General features: G+C 39.8%; 1 protein-coding gene across 5 annotated transcripts in view; it reads left to right on the plus strand.

Annotated features, from left to right (window-relative positions):
• CUX1 (cut like homeobox 1) overlaps positions 1-26,411 on the plus strand; it is a 282,207-nt gene that overhangs the window by 90,810 nt on the left and 164,986 nt on the right. For all 5 annotated transcript variants that reach the window (XM_082328024.1, XM_082328020.1, XM_082328021.1 and 2 more), the window contains exon 3: positions 21,942-21,989. In XM_082328024.1, the coding sequence (XP_082184150.1) occupies positions 21,942-21,989 (48 nt within the window). The remainder of the gene's footprint in view (positions 1-21,941; positions 21,990-26,411) is intronic.

A 26,411-nucleotide genomic window follows, 5' to 3' on the forward strand; every position in this document is an offset into this window, starting at 1 on the left:
TGGTTGGGAAAGCCATTTCACATATAGCAACTGTGATGTTTAATAAGTTACCTGGAACCAGTTTCTAGCAGTTTGCAATACGGAGCTTAAGCAGGAAAATTCAACAGAAATCCTATCTCATGTCACTGTAGTGTGGGATATAATTTAAGAGAACTTGCTGGGACCAGCTTTATAAAGCTTGTATAATGAGAAGGTTACAGTCAGAATAATTTAGAAGCGGTCTTTTTGTCAGTAGTTTTTAAGTATCCCTTGATTAAAAAATACAAGACATGATTGTCATTAATTTTCTAGTACAAAAGAATGGTTAGGTGAAGTTTTTTACATAAGCAGCTGTAGAAGTGGGATCAGCCTGCAGGCAAAATCGCTGCTGAGGGATATTAATAAACTTTATTTACTAGCTCTTGCCCTGAGGAATATTGCGCTAATGCAGCTAGGTTTAACTTCCAGATGAGGGAAAAATGGGAGAGAAGGTAGAGGGAGGATCAGGAGATCCGTACCTGCAAACAAAACAAAAGTAACTTGCCCTTGTGTGTGTAATGGCTTCAACTACAGCTTTGGTTCCTTGAAATTCACATAAATCACATGAAAAATTAAACAGATACTTTCAGTAATGTGAAGTGCTAAAATAAGCCTGTATTCTGCAACCATGCTCTCCCACCTTTTTTTTCCCCATCTTTCTTTCTTCCTCCTTTTGGCCTGGAAATTTTGTCCAGGCAGAATTCGAGAAGGCTGGCTCTCTGCCCAGGATTTCTGACTGTCTGGTGCCCTGGTCTGAACAGGAAATCCCAGGCAAAGCCCAACCGTGCATGTGCAGATCACCTCGATAGCGCATGCACCCTGAGCCGAACGTGTTTTGTCCCTGACGGAAGTCTTGTGCGTGCACTGCGAGGTAGCTCCAGCGTGAACGGGAGCCTCGGATGGGCTCTGTAACGCGCGGGGCTCACTGCATGCTCTCAAACCGTGTGTGCAGCACATGTGCTGTAGGTCCAGCTTCTCTCCTGGCAGCTGCCCCAAGCAGTGCGTGTGAATAGACAATTGCAAACAGAAATATAATGTTCCTACTGATGTTTATTTTCTTTAATTCACATAGTCGTTTTGTAGGTCTCTGGATGAACAGTAACATCTTAAGTTAGTGCTTCCTTGTGACTTGAACAGCAATGGGTATATCAGCTCTTAAGAACTGGTTGAATGGAGAATATTGATAAGAGATTTCTTAATCCTCTGTCTTTTGGTTCAAAACCACTCCATATCTCTTAAAGATGAAATTTAGTCGCTTTGATATCAAAGTCATTTGTGGCATGTGTTGGACAGCAGTAACCAGTTACTTTCATTTCAGAAACATAAGAATTTATGCCAAATAAATCAGCACTCCCTTTTTTGCTAATAGTTACATCTGTTGATGGTTTATTTACTTAGGGAAAAAGCACAGCTAGTAACAAGTGAACGTCTTTGATTTGCAGGTTGTCCTTCCCCCAAAAGTCTGAGGTGTGGGGGCCTCCAGCTCTTGCTGGAGAAACTGCTGTTGGCAGAGCTCACATACAGGGGAGGCTGAACAAAACATGCTCAGCTGCACGTTTGTACGTAATAAATTGGAGGTATTAGGCAGCCATACGTTGTAAGAAAGAAGTACCCTGAATTTCCATCTCCTAATCCACTTGTCTTTTTAGTACATGTATGCACAAAACATTATTGTAGCACTTTTTAATAAATGGAATAATAGTAGACTTAGTGTTACATATAGCAGATTATCATCTTCAGTGATTGTGTGTGCACAGCTTGTGTTATCAGAAGATTAAATGAATCTTAAGGAGACTCTACTTCACAATGAGAGTTGATTTTCCTCTGCAAGAACGCTTCTTAAATTATTGAGCCATTGCATTTGCACTGCAAACAATGTTTGGCAGTACGAAAGCCAAAAGGAGAAAAGTTTTGAACCAGCTTACCTGTCTTGTCAAATCGCTCACCCTGACTGAGTGGAAAGGGCCCTATCGCTTTTAACATATGGGATGAATTATGGGCAGATTAAATGCTTCCTCCTTGACTTAATGCGGTGGAGCTCTGCGTATAGAGCGACTTGCAGCCTGGGTGACGGTATCAGCGCTGTACGCCTCGCTGGCTTTGCAGCGACTGCTAATGACACAACCTCAGCCTCTTGTAAGAAGTGCTGCTCAAAGCTACTCCCTGTTTATTCATCTATTTTAGAAACCTTGGCACAAGGGACCATGAAAACTATCACCTTACGTAAATCCTCATAAGCTATTCGTGTTACTAGACAACTTTGTTCATGCTATTTGATTCACAATCCTCTGCTCCTTTAGTTCTTTCACATATTAACGAGTTTGATCACTGCTCCATATAAATGAGGCATAATCTGAAGCTGTCAGACCTAAACTGTGTCTTGAACATACACTAAGTGAATATATTCACATTTCTCTTTAAAGCTAGGAATATTTATAATAAAACTTGTCAGAGCTTCAGTTAACAGTTTACATTGGAATTATTTTTGGTTGTGAAATACAAAAACAAGTCCAAAAATGACTTTGTGAGCTGATATTATTATATTTGCCTTGCATATGGAAAACTCATGTTGTGATTTCAACAACAAATGAGAAAATTGTCAAACTTCTATGAAAATTAATTAAGCTCAAACTCCGATGAAAATTAATTAAGCTCAAATGAAAATGCGTTAAAACACTTCACAAATTTATACTAACGTGACTTGTAACAATCACAATAAAAGAGCAACAGTCTCTGTTAGGAATGCTTTTAATTTTGGTTGTGCTGCCTGTTCTGTCATAGGCTGAAATTGGATATATATTGAAGTGCAAACTGTGGACTCCGTGGTGGTGTTTTGAGGGTTTTTTTTGTTTGTTTTTTTTTTTTTAATGCTGTGACGTTCCTAGTGAAGTATGCTGCGTAAAAATGTCTCCTGGCTCTTGTAAGCAGCAGACTCTCCTATTTTGTCTTTGAATGCTATTCAGTTAGCACCTCTCCCTCAGACTCCGTTTGTCTGTTCTCTTATATCCTGTCTGATAGAGAACCGCATGCTCGCCGGGGCAGAGGCCAGCATGGAGGGAGCCTGAGTCTTGTCTGGGTTCTTGTTGTGTTACTGTAATACAAGTGTATAAAATTTAGGAATATGCTTTATGCCTTTGAGTGAAAGAAGCACAGAAATAAAAAATACCTAAAGATTGTTATATGACTTAACTGAATTCCTAACTTCAAAGATGCAAAAAAGGCTGTCTGTAATAAGGAACCATGAAAAGAAACAATAGTAGGAGCAAATTTGTGTCTTTTTTTAGCTACTAGGATAATATTTTGGAACTGAATGAAGGCTACAGCTTATGAATCTCATTTCCCTCCTTAGCTATATCAAACACAGAAGATGAGTATATCTCACAAGTGTGTGTTGCTGTGTTAAGAAAATTTAAACCAAAATTGAGGCGTTATGGAACTCATATGAGGAGTGCGTGTAGCATCTAAGTCCTCGGTTGAAAGGGAGAGGTCTGATTATACACAGCTTGGCCAGACTGCCTTGAGCATCCTTGATTTTTGGCCTGCAGTCTAATGGCAAAACTGCTACAGTTTAGCCTGAGTGCAAAACATTATTTTACCCAGTCGAAAACATTATCTTTGTCTAGTCCTGTGTCCAAGGCTAAGCAGACACTTCAAACATAAGTTGAATCAAATGTGTGGAAGATTTCCTCGGCAGTCGTGATGCGAACAGGAAATTGATCCTCCAGCGCAAACGTCCAGAGTGCCAAAAGCTCATTCTTCAGAGAGATAATCAGGCACAAAACGTTGCAAGTTAATCAGTTCGGTTTCAGTTTAGTATTTACATTCAGTTCAGTTTTAAATAAGCATTTAATTAGTTCTTAAAGGGTATTTGAAAGCCTTCGTGTTGGACCTCGTAGATAATGAATGATGCCTGTGATTTTTGTTTTGTTATTGAAAAGTGAAACCAGATGCAGATTCGCAATCCAAGTTCATATTCTAGCTGGCTGAAAGCCGTGGAAGATAGGCGTTTTTATCATTTTGGAAGTATTTTGTGTGCTGCACTAAAACTGGCCATTGCGTTATGGAAGAACGTTGATTCCACGCAATGTTTAAGTTGCTGGAACAAAATTCAAGCACATAAAGCAGCAGAATCGGATTCCTTCGTTCAAAAGGGGGTTAGTTTGTGGTTAATTTAATAACTCCCGAAGTTGTCATTGCAATATACCTATATTAGTTTCTTTATTAATTACATGGTTGTGCCATTTAAGTCTCCTTTCTGTCCTTTGGGACCAAATTCTTGTCCTGGGTGAGAATCCAACCTCCCTTTTATGTTGGGAATCATGATGTGATTTGAGGCAAGGATTATGGCCCAGCCATTCCTGAGTCATTAAATGGTACTCGCCAGTGAATTGTCTTCAGACTCCATGGGTTCCCTGCAGGGCCCCTTGACTTGACCTGGTCTTGCCGCTGCTCCCGGCTGCTGCAACTTATTTTTTTCACTTGCTCAAGGTTTGTGCAGTGTTGAAAAACTACTAGAAGCCATATCTTCTGTGATGGCTGAATAAGAAATATCCATTTTAGATTTACTTGTTAAAGCAGCTCTATCTGCTGTCTTACTGCTTTTGCCTCTTGGGACAGTCTGTTAAGGATCCTCCCTGAGGGGATGCAGAGGGAAAATCCTACTATGTTTGTGATGCATTTAATCCACAGCCTGTCTATACACTGAAATAAATAGAGCGTTCACCTTTCTGTTCGTGGATTCCTTTCAAATACAATTACAGCGTCACCTGTGGCATCCTGATTCATCAAGATCTGTACTAAGCACTTCTGAATCTTATTGACCACTTGTTTTAGAGGATGATAAATCCCTGTTCTCCCAGAGCAAATAGATTTAATAGAGCAGATTTTTTTTTTTTTTTTTGATTTATGTTTGCCACGACCAGAAAGCAGGATTTCAGCATCCAGTAGACAGTACTCCAAATAACAGAATCTGAGGCAGGCAGTGTCTGTTTTGCTGCTGTATGACAAATTGCGTAAGAAGACAGTGACAGTTTATGATATGTTCATATAGAACCAGAGCACTTGTTGCAATTCTTGCTTCAAGATTAAACTTTCTTGAAACCTAGCTTTGAATTTAGAGGATGCCTCTATATAGACGTGAGCTCAGTACTTTACTGGTTAGAGAAGGAAAAGAAGCAAGAAGAGCCCTGTGTATTGGACTTGAAAACAAAGATGAGATGTTTTTAATCTGTGTATTCTTCAGAAAGCGAAAGTAGTGTGTATTGTACAGGGTTTGGAAGATTATTGCAGGCATTTGAAAATTATTTTTATCCCTCATTCTGTAACATCGTAAGGGCATAAAAAGCAATCCTAATTGCATTTTAACAAGCCACAATGTTAGTGCACAACAGCTGAAGAAATTAAAGAATGACATGCTAAATTGTGACTGTATGGTAAAATGAGGTAAACAGAATAGAATAACCAGAATCAGATTTTTTGGCTCATGGAATGGGTATGTGGTGACAACGCCATGTTTGTCTATTGTCACAATAAACGGTGATCTGAGTTGCAAGTATTAGCGATGATGAGTGCTACTATACTTCATTGATCATAAGATTAAGTAGCTTGTGCAAGGATGGTATCTCCAGCTGCTGCTCACTCTTGACATTGTATGCTATCGGTTTGTATGACTTGGAAGGAGTGCCATACACAATGATATTTATGGGGTATCTGGGCCTATCGCTTACCTAACCATGTCATCATTTGTAGTTAGAGCCATGGGATATAGTCCAGAAATAGTTGTGTTTACTTATTGTCGTCATTACATTAGAATGGGACTTGTCTAAATAATGAAATCCTAGAAGAGCAATATCTCTCTTGAAAATCATATGTCAATAGGGCTTTAAAATTGCCTGAATATGAAGAGGATGTTACACAAAATAGATGGATTCTGCCAACCTAAGATAGGAATTGACATTTTTCAGAACAGATGTCATTGATAATTTATAGATGGCTTTAAAAATTAAACTTTATATAGAAGCCGGCTTAAAAATGAAGTGTTGTCAATGTTCTAAGTGCATTAGGTACATTAAGCAAAAATGTACGCTTCACTCAACGGTATTTAAATACTTCAGAAGTCAGGAGCAACCATGTCATTTGAAAGTCTGGTCATGCTCAATATTAAAGGCTCGTGTGAGTCTGCTGGATTCCAAATAATGTAGTTGTGCTCCTAGGAAGTGTTCTGAAAATAGTAATTATTGATTTTATTTCTTACGCTGCTGACTGAAATGTGAAAGTGAAGTGTGTGATTCCTGGAGAAAAAGACACTTTTACATCTAAAAATATTAATTTAGCTTTCTGTTTTAGTAAGCTGTAAAGACTTCATATTGATGCCCTCCTCATTTTAAAAACAGCTTGACAGTCCACTCAGAAAGCAGAAGGTATCTGCTCTCTGTGCAGCGGACAGTAACACAGAGCTGGGAAAATGACTGGAAATCTTTCTGGTGCTTTTGTGGAATCAGGATTTCCTTTTTTTTTTTGTTTTTGTTTTAAAATACAGTTTTTGTTCAACTGATCCATCTAAAATGAAGTAGGGGTTAATAGACACTTTGCTAAGTAAGAAAAATAACAAAAAAAACCCTCCAACAAACCAAAACCCAGAGGCTCAGCCCAGGAAGACAGGAATTCTGAGATAATATTCAGTGTGCCCAAAGGGACAATGCTGTCTCTTGTTGTCGCTGTCTATATTTAGCTACCATGCTCATATGCAACTTAAAATACCTAGAATAGCAAGAAGAAATTTTTTTCCCTTCATTTGAAGTGGTACAGTGTAGGGTTGTTAATTTTGGCTTATCACAGCTGACACTTGAGTAGGGGGGAAAAAAACAGTGGTTTGAAGCTTTAACTCTCTCCACATGTGCCCCTTGCAAGAAGCCCTCTTGACTCCTGTGAAACTTCCTTGGCTGTCTTAAATTATATGCCCCCCATTTAAGAGAAGTTCACAGGTCACTTAGTTGATTTAAAATCCATTGTTATTTGTGCAGCTGATAAGGGGCAAAAAAGCTATTAGTTAACAGACCTAGTTCAGAAAAAAATGTTAATAATTCTAGCTTCCTACTTGCATCAACTGAAATTCTTCTGATTAGTTAATGTAAACAGTATGATTTATATTTTAATACTCCAGTTTACATGAAAATGAGCAATAATTTTCACACTTTCAGGAGTGTTTCATGCTGTTGCGACGTAAGTTTTTGTATTTTACCCAGTTATGGAAAAGATAATGAAGTACTTCTGTATGACAATCTGGCAAATATTTATGTTTTATGAACATATTATACACTTCAGTGTGCTGGTTTTCAGTGGGTAACGCTCCAGAGTGTCAGTTAGAGCTGTCAAAAAAATTGAGCAGAAAAATGGAAGAGAGCAAAATCCTTGAGGAGATACTGGACAACTTGTTTATGGGGGAATAACCCTGGCTGGTTTGGATCACACTAATGGCTTACTTATCAAAAAACTGAACTTGTGGTCAAAAGGAGGGTGCTTAACATGAGAGGATTCGGAGGGATAGGGAACGGAAAGGTTGCGGTGAGTTGCCAAGCTCGCCTGAGCATTCCCGGCTCTGGCTGGGAGGCTGGCAGGGAGCGCGTCGGAAGGCGAGCTGGCAGCTGCAGGGAGTGAGTGGTGCCTGCTGCACAGCACTGGAAGTTCATCGGGCAGATGAGAAGGAAGAAAAGCCATAAAAATTAGAGGTCTAGGTCTGACATGGTTGGAAAAAAGCAGATTGCAAGCCAGACAGCCAGTGGAGTCGTCTTACTCGCCTCCGGTGCATCTAGAACTTGACCAACGAGGAGTTTTTGTCATGCAGTCCTTTCCCTATGTTCTGCACTATTAAAAAAATGCATGGAATATAACTGAATGACACCTTTTCTCTTCCAATAGGAGCTAATAGTTGTTTATGCTTCCATTATCTGATAATGGCAATGAAACACCTCCCCGTTCTTATAACAACTTTGAGAGCACCGTCAAAAATAATGCATCAGACACCCTTGTCTGCTTTGATGAATCCACGGCGTGAGTGATTTATCTCAGTCCTCAGATCCGATGGACCGTTCAAACGCTGCACGAGCCGTCCCAGCCACCGAGGTGGTACCTTCACCCCGGCACTGTCAAGTAGCAAAGCCTCTCAAGGTGGCCAGGGCTAAGGGGGGATCTGAGGAGGGGCGAGAGGCCTGGGTGGGCGGAGGAGGTAGCCTGGCGTTCAAAAAATCACAAAAGCCCGATGGCTGGTTTACGCTCAAAAGTTGTGTGGAAATAAATGCTGTTTAGTGGTGCGAGGGGATGTGGGTTTTTGGTTGTTTACCAGTTTACTATACATGAGAATATGAGTGCAGTTACAATAGTGTAAAGGTGTTTATTTCTTTTCCCAGATGGGACTCACTACTCTTAACTTGCAGTTACATCCAGTGACGAAATTCCACTGTGTTAATAGCATTAGAATAAAATAGCACCATTTTTTAATTTGAAAGTTAGCTGACTGTTTCTAGCCGTCTACTTACATGTGATGGGGTGAAGATGCTTTATACACACCTGTTACAAAGAACAGGTCAGAGCAGGGCACGCTCCAAGCTCTGTCTTCAGCAGACTGCTTACGTGAGGTGAGGTAACGGCGCAGGGCGGGACGGGGACTGGGGGGCGATCCTGTGTCACTGCTGTGTGCTTGACAAAAAAATCAAAGATGGTTATTCCAATTTACGTAAAAGCTGTAAAAGCCTGAAAGATGCCTAGTGAGAGTGGCAACAGGAGCTCTGAAAGTGAGCTGGATGGTTGTCGCCATGTACAGCATGGGAAAGGCCAGGCCACGAGCTCGCAGCGTCTCTGACTGACCCGAGACCTGTGTGGCGGGAAGGAGAGCTGCAGCAGGGCTGGTGCCGTTCAATGCCAGAGCTCCCGTTCCCGGCATCTCCTGAAAAATTAGCTTCCTCTCATCTAAATCTAATGTGGAATCAATTTAAGTTTCCCATCTTTTCACGTGCAAGTGGTTTACAAAAGGCTTGATCACCCCCAGCCCCTTCTGAAGGTTGTCCAGTGTCTTGTCTTCATTTTCTAGTAGGAAGAGAGTCCTCTCCAGGTGAGTAGCTAACCTACAAAAACACAGCTTTGTTAGGTCATTGGAAGCCTTCCTTTAAAATGAGAGAAAATATACTAAAACATGCATTTTTCTGAAGTCTTAATAAGGTGAAAACTCAAAATCAATTTAAAAAATGAACTATTACACCTTTTTATAAGCATAGATGATCAGCATCCAATGAGTAGAAGTTGTAAAGTCAAATAAGTTGCTTAATCAATACTGATTCTGAGAGTCCATGATGTCACTTGCCCAATTTGCCTTTTAATTTTTTTTTTTTCCTCGCCCCTAAGAATGGTCTTCAGCATTTCTCCTGCCCTAGCTAAGAGAGAGATCAGTGGTTCAGAAACGTCAGAGTTATAAGGCTGTAATCAGTTAGGAAAACTTTATATGCTTTGGGTCTTCAAAGTGCTTATTCAAATATTGCATTTCCAAATACAGTGTTCCTTTAGAAATTTAAAACAACATGTTTTAAGTGCACGGTGTTAATAAGCAGCTAGGTAAGATATAATCTCCTCTGAACAGTAGCTTTTTCTTTAACTTTTCTTATCTCTTCATTTGCTAAGCCCATTTCAGAGGATGAAGTGTGACTGCTCGCGTTTTGCGCCTGCAGCTCTCAGTCCTCGTGAATCTGCCCCACAGTTTCTAGCGACCGGGCGGTGGCTGCGCTACAGTTCGTCATCTGCTGAGGTTTCAAAGCGGCTCATGGTCGTTAGGGCAATTAACTGTTGTATGCATCTTGCACAGGAAGAGGCTGGCTGTGGATCTTTGCTTTAAATAATATTTAAAAGCAAGCCCTTCTGGTATTTCGGAAGGGGGCTATGCCACAGGATTATTTCTTGCTAATGTTTTTTCAGGCCAGCCAGAGGAGAAGTAGAATTTCAGAACTTTCATCAAAATTAGTAAGGTACTGAAAATGTGCAAGAACCATCACGGAGTTTAACAGCTCGGTAGGAGTGTCTTAACTTTTCTGTGGGAGCCCTGTGAGCAGTCTTCACTCAGGTGTTGTCAGCGGGCCTACAAACACCACTGAAACCCCAAAGTGTTTTAAGTTTGGGGTTTGTTGGGATTTTTTTTTTTTTTTTTTTTTCCCATCACTGTTGTATTTCTTGTGACTCTGAACATGAAGGTCAGGGAATCAACAGATTACTAGGCATTGGAAAATAAAACAATAATAAAATCTTGAATTTCTGAGAGAGGAGGATGCCATCTCCTCACTCAGGACCACATCTTTCCCTGGGAAACACCTTCTAGATTTTAAATGCTGTACAATCTTAGCCATCAAATATGATTATATATAAAGAGAGAGGAATTGAAACAAGTACAGTAAATAACAACTGTACCTATAAGCTAATCTATTATTTGTGATATTATTTCCATATGCAACTCCTGGGAGAGCAGAGAGCTGCAGGTACCAGCTCTGTGCTGTTGTGGACGTGTCCCCAAAACCGTCAGGGGTTTGTGTTCGGTTTCTCACCGAGTACTATGCTGTTGCACTGTGACAGTGTTGTCGATTGGTTTTCTTTTTTGGAGGTTAGTGGTGAATTTTTTTCTGAAAATATTTTTGTGCATGTGTATTTTCTTTATAACAGACTTCAAAGAAAATTGTTTAATAAAGATGTTTCTAAATAAATGTTTCTTCACGTGGCTCCTCACCTGAGCTCTTCTAGGTGGTACCGTCTCCTCTGTCTGTCATAACTCTCCTGTTATTCCCTTGTGCCTACGAAACTCAATATTTACTTGCAGTCTTTTAAGTTTGTTTACCCAGGTTTCACTCCTGGGTTTGAGGAGCTGTAATCTTATGCATTTTGGATTTTGGATGCTCAGTGGCATTTGATGTCCATTTTGAGGTGTGTTAGGAATACTTAGCTTAAAGAAGTCACCTGAACTTGGTGTACCCTTTGCTTTGGATGCAGAGAAGTTTTTTGATCCAGCTAAAAGAAGTCTTCAATGTTGTTTCTGATGTATTTGTTTAAGCACCTTGTAAAAATTATCCTATGTATAAAAGATGGTGATTGCAAGAAGTTAGAGTATTTTTCTGGATTAAAGGGTGTTGCAGGCATTGTTGGAATTCCTTTATAAGTCTCTGCGTACATCAGTCAGTGAGTTTTGACCTCGCCTCTTTTTTTTGAGTGCAGATTTCACTTCTTTTACCAGTTTGTGCTAGACTTCTCATGACACTTGGTGTTAACCGATACTTCAGGTAAGCAGTAATGGAAAACATCTGCTGTCTGGCGAGGTGCATGTCTTCAATAATAGTAGAATAGTGTAAATGTAGAAATGTATTTCTGAGAAGCACAAGTTGTTAACAAAAGTTAATTTTCACTTAAGTGTATCTTAATTCAAGTATTTTTACCGCCTTGTAAAGAGTAGGAAAATGCTTTTGAGAAAAGTAGTTGCCAGTTTATGTCTAATTTAGCGGTACTGCAGATCAAGGAAGTTTGCCACAAAGATAGGAATAAGGTAAAAAGTTTGAAGGTTAGGTTAAAATTATTGTAGATAACTTGATCTGTAGTTGCCATATATAGTCATACAAGAAAAAGTCTGCACAAATCCTCCAGACGTTTATGGGCTTCTCTGATTCATCTGTCAGAGCCAAACAGCTCCAGCCAAGAGACAGGGAATTTGTTAAACTGCATTAAGTTCCTAAATTGCTGTAGCCCAAAGGAGCAATTCTGCCTTTTTAAGGGGGAAGAGTAGGAGGGAGTAGGCAGGGAGGATAGTGCATTATGAAGTCTCTACTTTTGGTAAGAGTTTCAAGAAGATGAGTAACATTCTAGAGCTCTTCAAAAAAAAAAAAAAACCACCACACACACACAAAAACTTGAATTAATTTCCGTTGCTATCATCAAAAGCTGGCTTTCTAAATTTAGCAGTTTCCTATAGATGCTCAGCTTATGCTAGCAACAGTAAAACTATTTTTCCTTAAGTGCAATTTGTCACCTCCCCTTCTAAGTTAGTAGAAGATAAGCTTGTATTAATTCTGTTGATTTATTATTATACAAGTATGTCTCATTTTAATCTGCTATTGAGCTCATTGTGATTCAGTGCTAGGCTCGCATGCCTTTAACGATGGGGAAAAAAGTGCACAGAAATGACAAACTCTGCGCTTGCTCTGTCTCTGTCTTTCTGTCTCTCCTTTTTTAATCTTCAGTCCTCTGGGTTTCTTTTCCTGATCTTTTTATCTTTCTCCTCCCCGCCCCCCCCCATACTGGAACAGTTCACAGTTCAGCACATGTATTTGGGAATTAGTCCCAGCTGAGACACTAGATATTGCAGTTGTGAGAAGATGCTGCTGCTCAAAAGCGCTTTATGTGGGTTTTTTATTTCTTAAGTTCAACTAACAAACAGTAAATGTATTGAATGTCTGTAGTGAGATTTTGCTTTCTTTCATCTTCATGGTTCATCTATATCTACTGTGTGCTACCAAAGCATATGCATTATAGGCCTGAGTGTGTTTCAGTAGGAATTTTGCCAGGAAGCGTAAGGGCACCGAAAGTTTGTTTTCCCTGAATTGCTTCACTTACTGAAGCAACATGAAAAGATCTGTGCTGTATTTTTTTATTTAGGTCAGGAGGATGACAGTTATATTAATTTTGAGGTGTTTTTACCAGGTATGCTAAATTAGATGTCGTAAACCCTTTGGGTCTATATCCTGATGTTTTCGAGGTTGTCAATTTTTTTTTTTTCTTCGAATTTCTCATCTTCGTAGGAATCTGAAGTTAATTACTTTAGCTGCATTTAAAGGGTGATGCCTGCTAAAGGCATGGTAACCCGCGAGCTGTAGTAGGTGACTAGCCAGTGACTCCCTGCATAGAAGAGGTTGCAAAGAACATAAAGATAGCAAAGATGACGGTCGCGAGAGTTTTAGCAAATGTAGGACATGGATTTGCAGGACAGCAGGCTTTTTGCTCTGACCCTCGTGAAACAACTTGTTTTCTGTAGGAGCAACTGGCTTTTGAATAAAACTGAATGGTCAGGATCAAGATTAAGTGAGCAAATCTTATAAAAAGATTATTAGAGGATTGCTTAGTATTGGATTTTCTTGCACTGGAATCATAGAAAAAGGCTGACTATAATGATATAAATCAGTAAATACACCTTACATGCAGGTATGTCAGAGTATGATTAATACGTGGTCTGCTCACAGCTATATTTTTAACCTGTATTTAGAAGATAAGTAGGGAAAACAATTTTGCAATATCTGATGTCTCGGCAATGCACAGACTGGCCCTCCCTCCCCTAATTTACGTATAGCCTGTAAGGGTCTGTGCGGATGAAGCCTGGTTCCTCATTATGGTATTTCACACAGAATAATTATTCTTGGAAACTTAACCTGACTTTAAAGCAAGATGCTTGTATTTTGGCAATCTTTCCACTTGACCAATAACAGGTTTTAAAACATGAATGCTTTTTAATACTCTCACTTTTCCTAAATAAAACTGCACATTGAAATTAATGATTTCTGAATCGTCCTACCCATCCTTTCCTTGAGACTGCAGAGAAATCCAAATCTCATGAGCGCGGTGCTGCCAGGCGGCACCCAGGTTTCTGATTTCATCATCCAAGAAGGCGAGACTGAGCGCTGAAGTAGGGTGCACACTGATTCAGACATAGCTCTGCTTGTGGTGGAGGGAATATGGAAAATTACAGGCGCAATTATGGTTTCACATTAAATATTCTTCTTTTTAAATCCACCATGTGAAGCATTAGTCTGTGTTTGAACTGGTGTTGTTAACTGGACCACAGTACTTAGATGCATTTTCTGCAGAGTCATGGCCCATGTCATTAGCTTCTCATTAGATGCGTTAATTTTTTAAGACTCATAATAATTACCTTTTTTCAGAAGTTCCCCATTTTACACTGAAGAGAAACCTCTGTTCTGCAGGCTGTAATTCTGAATAATCAGGGAAGCATTGTGAACTCTTTCTCTATAGACTTTCAAAGTGGAAAATGAGAGCACTGCAGTGGATGGAGAAAGCGATCCTGCAGGATGTGATTTGGGAGGAGCGTTAAGGATCTTTTTCACTAGAAACCTCAATTGCAGGGGCAGAGAGCTTGTGGAACGACGTGGAGTTTTTGGAGGGACAGAGCAGTTCTGGTTAAAACTTGACAAATGTACGTGAGGCTGGTTATTGGGATGCACAGCTAAGCAGTCAGTTTGCTTTGGACAGGCATACTCATCTAATAAAATCTGCAGGTACTTAACAAAGCTCAGTACCAAGTAATTATCTTTTGTATATGCAGAGATACTGGCCTAAGCCCTAAGAATGGCGATTCCTGGGTTTTGCTGACACGTGGTTATCCTGCTGGCAAGAATAGCGCGTTTCAAAGATTCTGAAATAGTTATTAGGCTAATGAAATGGTTTTTCATTACATAAATAAGTAGTTTTGCTGACCTGGGATGATACAGACGTGTGGTTTTTCCCATGACAAGGGTCTGTCGTGGCATGTTTGGTGTGGCCTGCAGCCTTCAGCAGGGGCTACAGGGTTTAACAAGAAAGCAGGACAAACTTAGCAGGAGGAAAACTCTCCACAGGGCCATTAGCCAGTATGTTGCCTTTTAAATTAATACGTTTGTTAAAAATCATGCTTGATTTTCTGCGTGTATTGGTGAGCTGTTAAATAAGCTGTCGTCATCCCCCCCCCCCCCGCACCCCCCCCCCCCAATTTTAGTGACCAGGCTTTCATTTCGTTAGAATTTGCTCCTTCCAAAGCTCTACCTGAATCATTTTTGTTTGAATTAATTTTTTTGTTTCCTAGCAACTCTAGTTTTTAAGTTCTGAATTGTTTCTGTTCAATGTCTTTTCTAGCCAATGTTAACTTGCTGTTTTATAAATGACTGCAAGGTTTTAACATGATTCTAAAAAGCACAGTTCACTAATTTGTAAAGCTTGTTAAAAAATTCTTTTTCTATTATATATAGTATATGTGTGTGTATATATATATATACACATACATACATATATATGGGTGCAACAGTTCTTCTTTCGCACAGTTGATTTTTTAAACAGTCGTGAAGGTAACCAGTCTGTTTATACGTTGCTGCATAGGCACAGAGTAAACTTGTTAGCTTTTTGTTTATTTTAACTTGGAAGAAGCTATAAGAGGATTCCATTAAGACTCGCGCAAGTGAGTCGTTCCATTGAAAGTAAAGAGCCAGTCCCAGACCCAAGGAAACGTGGCAAGTAGGCACCTTCACAGATGCTCCATTTTTCTCATGCCCAGGAAGAACACGGTTTGCCTCTTCGCCAGTGAAAGGGACCACAGGACCAGCCCCAAAATGCTTGCTCACTCTAGACCCGTTTCCCCGTGGCTTATTAGGACCCACGTGGCCTACAGTTTGGTAGGAACAAGGGTAGTTCCACAAAGAAAGTCTTGAAACTTCTCTGTATGTCTGCTGTCGAGGCTCACTTCCTTCTGGGATTATCATGTGGCTGCAGTTTTGCAAAATGGTCTGAGGTGGTTAAACAGCAAAAATTCCATCTCTTTTCAAGGAATCTCTTTTAGTGTTTATTCTGTAGGCTGGTTATGCCCCGCTTCGTAACCTTTCTGAAGTGCAAGCTTCTCCCCCTGAATTACAATGCATGTGTTTTTGCTTAATATTCTACTTTAAGCTAAAGTCTGCTCTCACTAAATCAGCCTTTCACAAATGGAATATATTTTCACTTCTTGCTGGGTGGGTCCATACACTGAAAAATAGGTCAAGAACAGTAATCTAAATCTACTGCTAATAAATAATTAAAGCTAATGGAATTTGCACAAGATCTGTGAGCTGAAATATTTCAGAAAGTACTGTGGTGTACATTTTGCTACTGTAAATCAAGATTTTTTATTTATCATTGTGCTAGGTTGAAACATATCTATAAATGTAACTTTAAAAGATTTTTTTATACAGAGAAAATACTGGCATGTTAGTGTATTAAAATAACTAAAAATATCATAGAAAATTGATAACATCATGATTCATTCTTTAATGATCAGATTTCAAGTAAATACTTCAGCAGCCTTAAGCAATAAGAGGTTTTATATCTCATTAAATCGTAGTGTAAATTGAGCAATAAATTGTTTGCTCGTATGATTTAATTTGTCTTATATTTTAGGAATTAAACAAGTCATCTAAGCTACTGTATAATACCTGTTTGGACAACTATCTGGGATTTCAGTTTCATATCTTTTAGAGCAAAGCAAAGTGGAGCTTGCTGGAACTAATTAAACATAAAGACTTAAATGTTTTCCTTAGTACGCCTCCAATCACATGTGCCCAGGAACTCCAGTGGAAAAATTGCATATTCTGGATTTTTTCAGAATTGTGGGGTGCAAAGAAATAATATTTAAAACTTGTGTATTGGTAGGTGAGTATCTGATTGAGTGATCCCAACTTGTTCACCAGTTTCCCCATAGCAGGGTGAAGCATGCTGGCTCTCTCTAATTAACCAGCAGAACTGCTTACTACTAATTACAGTTAACTTACTGATTTCTGTGTTTCACAGTGACCAGTTGTGTCCTTGAAGTATATAATAATGAAACACACCTCGGAAGTTGATGCCAGCTTTCTTCCCAAATCCTTCATGCTTGGCTGCTTTTTACCTGTCCCCCTTTCAGCTATATTTGTATGAAAGAGAAGCTCAACAACATTATCGAGATAATAGCTGTGTGGACAAAGCGTGTGGAGCCCTGCCTGTGAGGGCACGCAGATAAACATCCTCCCAGTCACAAGAAACACATATCCCTCATACCAGCACACTGCCTCTTGAAAGAGGGGCTTAAACCTGGCTGCCAGTTTTTGACATGAGAGCTCCTCTTGAGGCCGTGCTATTTCTTCTTTATATGTTGATTGAACTGACAAATACCTTCCCGCACAATCAATATGTATTGTGTTTTGTTCTGGGTTGTTTTTTTCTTCGTGTTTTGGTTTTGTTTGTTTTTTTTTTCTTTCTCTTTTTTTTTCCCTTAAGTTCTTATGAGAAAGTATCTGGAGTCACGATGTTCAGCCTTGCCAATTCTGAGCGCGGGGCCACTTCTAAGTTCCTTATTACGTGTGGGCTAACAAGGAAGGAAATGCGAAAGGGTAAGATGGCAGGAAAGCCGTAGCATCTCGCTGGTGATAAGGCAGCTCAAAAATAGGTTGTGACAGCTGAACTAATGATGTCACCGATGCTGATACAAGTGGGCTGCTTCTCATTATGATTTCTCTGCCAGACATTGTGACATTCAGCAGCCAATGCGTGTCTCGAGTAGACGATATATAGAACAAATCATAGGAAATGAGGCGCAGGAGGAATACGATAGAACGTTTGCCCGTTTTTTTGTTTTGTTTTATTTTACAAGAGCACAATACTTCTGTAGATGATAAAGGTGTATAAGTCAAGCTTAGCCTTGCTCGACCACTTTATCAAACCAGGGTCATAGGGCTCATGTTGTGACATTTGGAGATAAGCATTTTGGAGGCAAATGAGACGGAGCAGTCTGCGAGGAGATCAGAAGGTGCTGTGTAGCTTCAGACCTCAAGTAAATTACAAATACAGTGTTGGTAGCCTGACCATTCATATGTCCTTTGTACTGTACACAGTGTATTAAGATAGTGATAGATAAATAATGTAGTTTAGTTGTCAGAAAGATGCATTTGTTGCCCAGGTTTTTACTATAGATTTATTCTCGGTTTATTTTCCATAGAGGAGTTTTTAATGAGAATGGAAAGGGAGTTAAAAATTATTTGGATTCAGATTTCATTGTGTAGCTACTTGATCAAAATATAAACTCGTTGTTTATACTCTTGTAAAGGAAAAATGCTATATTAGCTTTCAGCTATCAGATTTGATTCAGATAATGATACAGCATCCTAATTCATAGTCTCTACTTCAGATATTGAGTTTGTCTGTGATAGAGCCTGTTTCAGAAAAATGCTCTACCCTGATAAATCATCCAGAGAGAGAGAGAGAGAGAACGTGCACATTTAGATGGCATGGAAAAATAGGCTAATAATGTGATTGTATAGGAGTACTCGAATATTTCAATGCATTTGTGTTGATAAATTATCATTTGTTTTAATGTTCAATTGCATGTACCCTTTTTAGCTGTTCTGCTTGATCGCAATGATTTGCTAGCTGCATGCGAGTGCTGGAGTTGGTTGCTTTTCCTGTTTTGATCACAGTGCAGGCAGTAAAGGCCACTACACTTTAAACAGATAATAAATCATATGGTGTCCTTGCTAACCAACATTACAGATTCCCCCGGGTCTGAACTGAACGTCCTTCTTGCTGTTCAGTTTAGGGCAAAGAAGGTAAAATTCTATTTGATGTTCGTGTAATATTTTGAGACAAAGTCTGATGAGGAATTTTTCCAAACAGCCAAAAATAAATCTCACCAGCAGAGTTTTAGCTGGTGGCTCGAGGCATATGTATTCCTGACTTGTGCCTGTTTATTTTTACTTCCCTTTTGTTGGGAGCTGTCTAAAGTTTTGATGCTGTTTAGCCAAGGAAGGAATTATAAAAGTAGCCTACAGACTCGTTCCAAGGGGGGCAGGAAGAGAGGGGAGAAAACAAAAAATGATGTGAAGAAGGCGTTTGTATCTTTTGTTATGGTGTGTGCCACTTATCCACTGACCTGCATGGCATATTTGGTTACATTTAAAATACAGGAGCAAATTCCTTGCAGTTACTTTTCTTAGACTGTTTGCTCTGTGAAGATAATGGAAGTGGGATGTTCTGTCCCTATTGTTCACCTGCAACAGATTTCAAGTTATTGCTAAGATTTCAAGTTGTCAAAGCATTTTATCCTATTAAAGCGTGTGCTCTAATGATCAGCGTGTCCCAGGATTGCCCCAGATTGATTACTGTGGTATAACCGATTGCTTGCCAGTGGGACTGAATCACTTTGAGCTGCATTCTCCTCTATCATGAAATGTTTTAAAAACAGTTTTACCAACAACAAAAGCTGCTGTCTAAATCAAGCACAACACGTTTTCCCATTATGGCACGAATTGTGCTTGGTAACGTTTTGATTGCTGGGATGAGTGTTTAGCATCCTGAATTTGCTAAATGAAGGATGTGTAGGAATCAGATTTTATACTTGAAAGCTTTTCTTCCTTTTTGACAGCTTGACCAACTGTTTTCTTGGCTTTGGGATGCCCATTCTATTCCTCCCCCCACCCCCCCGCTTTTCTCCCTCATCTATCCTCTATAAACAACCAACAACCACATCTCTCATTATCAAAGATGAATATGAAGGCACAGTCCTGACATAGTTTATATCATGAAATAAAAAGTGCCGTAAATCCTGTCTTTCAAAAGTTAGGACGTGCCAGAGGACGCAGTTCAATAGCAGGCTCTTGGCTAGAGCTCGCCACACACACACAGAGGAGCAGGGCTTACGTTCTCCTGCCTCCAGAGCTGACCATGCTTTATTTCACTGAATGCCATTGCGGTGCTTTGTCATCTGCCGATGTACCTAGGGTGATTTCTGATGCTTACGCCATGTGCTTAGGCAGTGGGAATAATGCCCTGCTCTTGAGAGCTGTGCAAGCGAGAGACTTGGGGCCGGTCTGGAATTAGATCTCCTGTATTTCTGCTTTCAGTTTTGACATCAGTTGGCTGGCTGGCACCAAACTAGTCAGTAAATTCGGAGGCAATACCAGGGACCGAAGCCCTAAAACTGATGATTTCCTACCAGCTGAGATTTTTATTTCAAGAAATGTTGCTTTGCTTGGATGGTATAATTTTTCCTGATTTTATAAAGTTTAAAAGGGGGCCAGTATCCTGACTGTAAATCTGTTGTCCCTGTTTGTAATTTCACTGTGCATTAAAACCCATCATGCTGGATTTTGGCCCTGAACGTGGGCATTTATTTTGCCATCGATGGTTATTGTTACTTTCTTCAATGTCATCGTCATCAGGTTACAAAGAAAACATGTTATAAAACGTGCACAGCCCTCTGGTCTCCCAGAGTAGTCACGAAGTGGGGAAAAGCTGCTGAACCTGCCAGTTTGCTTTGGTAGAGGTGTAATTTGTAGCTGTTTGTGATATACAAGGACGGTATCTAACCTTTTTCTGTCCTAAAACAGACAGCAGAAAATATCAGGAAACAGTTAGGTGACTTGACTTGGTCAAAGAACAGAAGCGTCGTTTGGTTTGGCGCCGAAGAGGGAGCTTATAAAGCTGCAACACTATCCTCAACTTGATAGGGATTAGCTGTATGTTAGTGCAGTAACCATGTAAGAAGTGAAATGTGGCTGATCATTTGTCTTTGATAGCTTCATTTGTGTTTGGCCCCCTAAGCCATTTCTCAGGGAGTGGGAGAACTCCTGATACTCCAACTCTCTGCATGACTTGTCATTTAAATGACAAAAATCACTTCCCTCAAAAGCCTACTTTTCCATCAGGAAAATCAGATTAAATCCAGAGCTAAGGGTGTTTTGGTGAGTGGTTTAATGTCCAATATGTTGCATGACTCTAGATGTAAAAGTAAATGCATTGGAACAGAGAATTTCCCAACTTTTTAAGGTCACCGTCTTTTCTGAAAGGCCCAAGGCTCCAACAGACCCTTTTTATATAGAGAAAATACTTCAAAGACCTCTTTATGACCTCTTGCATGTGGTTCAGGGTAGCTAAGGGACTGTGGCCTGTGTGAAGCTAGGAAGATTTCATGGTTACTCAAGCAGTTCATGACTGTCCCAGCTGTGAGCAGTATTCTCAGAGCATCATAGGACTCTTGGTTGGAGGGGACGTCCAGAGGCTGACTAGATCCCACCTGGCCCTAAAAATGGGTCTTTAGCACCCACTCTAGGGTCTGGTCAGCTGTGCCTTGGAAATCTCCAAGGATGGGAAATCCACCTTCTTCCTGGGTAACCCGCATCAAGTGCTGCCCTCCTAAATGAGGCAGCGTTGTATTACTGTTTTATACCTCTTACAGATCTATTTCTAGCTGTAAGTATACCATGAGGTCGCTGTTTGTGCCTTGTCAGTGGAATACCGCAGCAAAAACAGGAGTCCGGCTTCTTGGCTGTGCACAAATAATACAGTGTCCTCTGCAAAGTTACAGGATTTTATTCTTCAGGCATGCACATAATGAGAATTCTGAGAATTTGTAAGTGAATTAGACCCAAACCAGCTTAAAGTGGAGCCACTGAGAATTTTATGCAAGATAGATATACCATTGTTGTGCTAAATTATCTTAGCTGCTAAGTAAAAATATGCTATAAACTTTTGAAGTGATTCTATGGGCAGTATTTTAATGAATTTTGTAGCACTAAGTGTGTTGTAATTTGGAAGAAGAAATTTTGAGTTATACAGAAACCAACAAATAATACAGTCTTCTTCAGTGTGGCTATCTCCAGTTCTCTGATGGCTAAAGTCAGAGCACTCTTGAGAAAATAATAAATAAAATAGACCTTTTACAAAATGGCAACACTCTTAGTTGAAATGATGGTCCAAAGTAATCTTTCTCTAAGCCTCGCTTCCATTTGTGGACACTTCTTTGGCGTAAGTTCAGAGGTGTAGCTGCTGTTTAGGTAGATAGAGGCATTTACTTCTGATCGCATTAGTGTTTCAGCTGAATTATGAGATTTGAGGCGTTCAGTGCTTACCCAACATCACTACAGTTTTGTTAATTAATACTGTTTGCAACAGATACAGGTGTATGTCAGACTGGAAACGCAAACTTGTTCAAAATGAATTCTAGTTATGCTTTTATTTTAATCAAAGCTCCCATAAAATGCGATCAGAATTTGTCGTATTTCAGAACTGAAAATAGTGCTAGGAAAAACTTGATGACTTGTCCTTTCAGATTTTTTCTGATGAAGTATCTTGCTTCTGTCTTCTAGGACCTGCGCAAACAGGTAGCTCCATTACTGAAGAGTTTCCAGGGAGAGGTAAGAGCTTATGCTTCTCATGGTGCTTTCAATATTGCTTCACGTGAGTCTGGTGTGCTGGCAGTCTTTCAGCGGGGCCGGGTGGGTACGGAGCCCTTGAGCAGAGAGCACTGCCGGGGTTCAGCCCTTCTGCATTTTGCGGTGTGCAGGATATGTGTGTGGTACGCTGGCTTTGTGCTGGACAAGCGAAACGGGTCAAATCACTTTGCGTTCAGCATACCTGAGCATAAGCTTACCGTTGCAGTGACTCAGGTGGCACACGCTAACTCGTTATGCCTCAGTGACTTGATGGTTTGAACGCTTAATGAATGCAATGTAATGTACGTATACAAATATACGAAGATACTACAAATAGTTTTCACTGTAAATCTTTTCAGCTGTAAAACACTGTATTCTAGAGGGCTTGATGGAAAACCTTAAGTTGGCAGGTGTTTGTTGGAAAACCAACAGAAAGCGTTAACAGCTCTGGTGCTGGCTCGCTCTTTGATTTCTCTTCACACCACTCCACTAAGAAACACATGATTAGAGTGATCACAACTTTAAAAGCCAACTGTTGTTATTTTGAAGAATTTCTATAGCAAAAGGCAGCTGGGCCAATTACAGAATTTTACATTTTAGCTGTGGACAGCACTGAAGCGCTCACTTCACGTGAGTGCTTGGGCCAGATGGGAGCTGTTGTACTGCCTCTAGGAAAATGCCGTGTATGAAGTTTGCAAATTATATTTCTCCTCATAAAGATCAGTTCCTGCATGAGGCGGTAGATTTAGGTTTTAGCTCACACTCTGTTACAAGTTGTAGAGCTCTGCTCTTAAATTTAGCTGTGTTAAAGCAGCAACACTTTTTACTTTCTCCATCTATAAGTTGTTGGCTGATTTTATGCTGTTGCAGTTCCCATCAGAGCACAGGGAAATTCAAGAATGTGTTTTCAGAAGTCTGCATAGGGAATTAGGTGCACAACTCCCATTGTCTGTAATGAGGGTTGCATTTCTGATGACTTGTACGTCCTGCTAAATATGTACCCCAAACAGGCAATATTCCTCATGTTTAAAGCAGTATATTTTTTATTTTACAGCTCAATTTCCCAAATATTGCTAGAAATAAATAAATAAACAGGACAACTTTGTCCTTGATATATCTAATAGTAATTTGCGAGAACAAAGAATGACTTGTGTGAGTCTGTTTGCCAATGGAAATTTACACTTTAAAATTGCTCCGAGTGGATTGCAGTGCTCTTAAAACCTTTTCACTTTAGTTTCAGTGCACTGACTGAAAAGTGTATGTGTGCTTTCAGCACTGTCCTTTAATGAAGGAAATGTCTGAGGATCATGTAAGAATCATAAATCCAAATCTGGCTACGGTGAAGGAAGATTCTCTCATTAGATCTTGCCTGTTGCAAACAGCTCACACACACTTCTCTTCTGTAGTTTTGCTTCACTAATGTAAAAGTGAAGTTTATGTTGGTATAAATTCAACCTCACAAATTACAAGAGAAAAATTTGTTGATAGAAATCCCCTCTTACGTAAATAAAGCACAAATACGTTACAAGATTGTGCTGCTGAATGTCTTAGCCGGTGATTCCAGTCTCCCTAATCTAGACAGGGTTTTAGAAACCTAAAAAAACCTGAACTAATCATGATTGACTACATAAATGCAGAACATTAAACTGTGAATTGTGGTATTTGATTATAGATGTAATTACTGTATCTTGTTTTGGAGACAAATCAAAATACTAAGAATATTAGCCTGTTGTGTTGAGTTATATTTTATTGTTCAGTATATAGATTTGGTCTCTGTTTATTGTTAAGGCTGACTTTATGAAAGATCATGAGATGAATGCTCCAGGTAGCTCAAGAACAAACTGTATTAAGCATATAGGCTTTTCTCCATTTCAAATCCACTGGAGGTGCCTCTCCTGCTCTCCCCCGAGGTGGCTCAGCAAGCAGTATAGCTGGGGGCAGGACACCCACCCCACGAGCTCCATAGGACTGCTTTGCACGAGCGTGCGTGTTACCTGCTAGGTGATATCTAATGTCCTGGGAGGCGGTGGCAGAGGGACCTTTTGGTCACACAGTACGAGTGCTTTGGGACATGAGCAGGGAGGTGGAAGGAGGAATAGGGAGTGATCTGCTCATAAGATGTTCCCTGCTTCTACTACAGAGACTTGTTTTCAGCCCCAGACTAGGATATTTTAAAAAAAAAAAAAACAAAACAGGAGTAAGTAAATAGAGGTAAGTAGAGACGGAGTGAAAATAGATGTTTTCTAGAGTCCCTTCTGCTGAAGAGAGTGTGTCCTCAAGCAGCAGGTAGGGAATGCTGTAGGAGTGCTCTGGTTCACACCTCTGTAGGCATTGTGGCTGGTATTACTGAACTTTGGAGCACCACCTTCTCACCGGTTTCTCGTACGGAGGCTAGGAAAAAAAGATTCTTGCACGATGCAGCTTCTCTATTTACCGTCTCCACCACATTTTTGCCTCTGACTTCTATCTCCACCCCTACTGCTATTGCCCCATGCTTTTCTTGATCCCTAGTGACAGAACTAAGGAGGTGCTTTTTGCATGTCCAAGTAGTACTAAATTACAGTTCTACCTCAGAAGGGAAGCGGGCTTTTGCAAATGCCATGTGGGATGACTGTGCTCCACAGGCCTCTGGGCGCTAGGGAGGGCCAGAAGATCAGAAGGGACAGACAGCTCCCTAACGAGCAAAGGTATTTAAGTAGCTTTACATGGATATTGCTGTGTTCCTGCCTACCTCAGAATTGGCTCCCCACCTCCTGCCTTGCCTCAGCACTTTTGCTAGTGTGATCCCACGGTGAGCACAAAGTTTTCTTTTTTTCCTCTTTTTTGCTAGCTTAGTTTTCTGCCAGGTTGGTTCACTGAAGCAGCTCACTGCAGGCGCCTGCTGGGCAGGGGAGAGGCCGGGAGAGCAAAGCCAAGGGCAGGAGGAGTGCGAATGTGCCAGCTTAGGTTGACTTAAACTGTCCTTGAACTGTACCCTCGGTGAGCCTGACGTGACTTGGAGAGAGGTTAACTTAAGCTCACATATTTAAATATCCTCCCAAGCATGCTTTATGGGACATCTGCTTGTAAACCTGTGGCTAGTTGACTTTTTAAAATAAATCCACAGGTCACTTTAGCCAATTTTTCATTTCAGTTTCAGCATGGATATTGATACTCCCCCCTCATATTTTCCCTTTGTATAATATGAATTTATAAATTACCTCCCCCCCGAACCAGAACATTCTGTATTCCCTATATATTTATCTCGTTCATTCAGATGAAAACCATTCCAGTTATCAAATATGCAGTTTCCATTAGTTATAAATAACTTTTTTTGTATAGATCTTGGTGCTTTAAGTAACTGGATTTTTTGTGATGATAGTTAAAGTAAAAGCATTATGAAATGGAATTTAGCATACTACAAATTTTAAAATGCATTCCTAGTTCAATGTGAGACTCTATTAATGCATCACTGAAGAACAATTTTATTATAATACTTTTTCCTTATTTAGGATTTCAATGGAAATTTGAATGCAGGGTTTTTTTAAATTAACAGAATGTAGTGTCTGATTCAAAGCTGATGGTATTGTCCTTTTGATTTTTGTGGGTAACTTTTCTAGCTTTCCTGGAAGATTTAAGGTCTGGATGGTGTAAATAGGCTATTGTGAGTAAGACAGTTAGAAGTCATTAATTTAAGAGGTGTAAAATTCCTGTTGTTTCTATTTGAAATCTTTGGGGGGGAGCAGGGGAATAATAATAATAATAATAATAATAATAATAATAATAATAATAATGCTGGGCTAAATACAGGACAGAATCAGAAAAGGCTAAAGAATGTTATCATTCAATCATAAAATGATTTTACATCATTTGCAAGTTGGCAAGGCACTCCTTCAAGCAGCCATCTAAATAAGCTCTGTTCTGTGTAGGTCATTGTGTGTTACCATGTTTACATCAGTGGATGGATATTTGTACATGAAATCTTAAAAAAAAAAAAAAAAAGTTATGTTCTTGGGCTATGTTAATTTACAGAACTAAAGTTGTGGTATGGAAATCTAATGTTGGAATCTGTATTTGTGAAGTCATCAAATAGATATTTTAAGGCTGGGAAAGGATTTCCTGAGGTCATTAGCATTCTTTTCATGTGGCATAACAGTACTGTCCAACAGTAATGCAGTAATCCCTCATTTGGAGAACCCTTTAAGGCACATACTCCAAAACAACTCACTGGACTTTATTTCTGTGAAAACCATTTCTCATATTCTTCTCACAAAGCAAGTACTTTTAAGGGTATTGCCATTCTGATGAGACCACTCTGGCTCCCCACTTAGCTGAATTGCTCTTTAAACTATTAATTTGGTCAGCAGAGTAATTTAATAATTTTCCATGTACAGACAACAGAAGCTGAAAATCAGTTTGGTGTGC

Source organism: Platalea leucorodia, assembly GCF_965183815.1.
Source record: "Platalea leucorodia genome assembly, chromosome: 16".
Lineage (NCBI taxonomy): Eukaryota > Metazoa > Chordata > Aves > Pelecaniformes > Threskiornithidae > Platalea > Platalea leucorodia.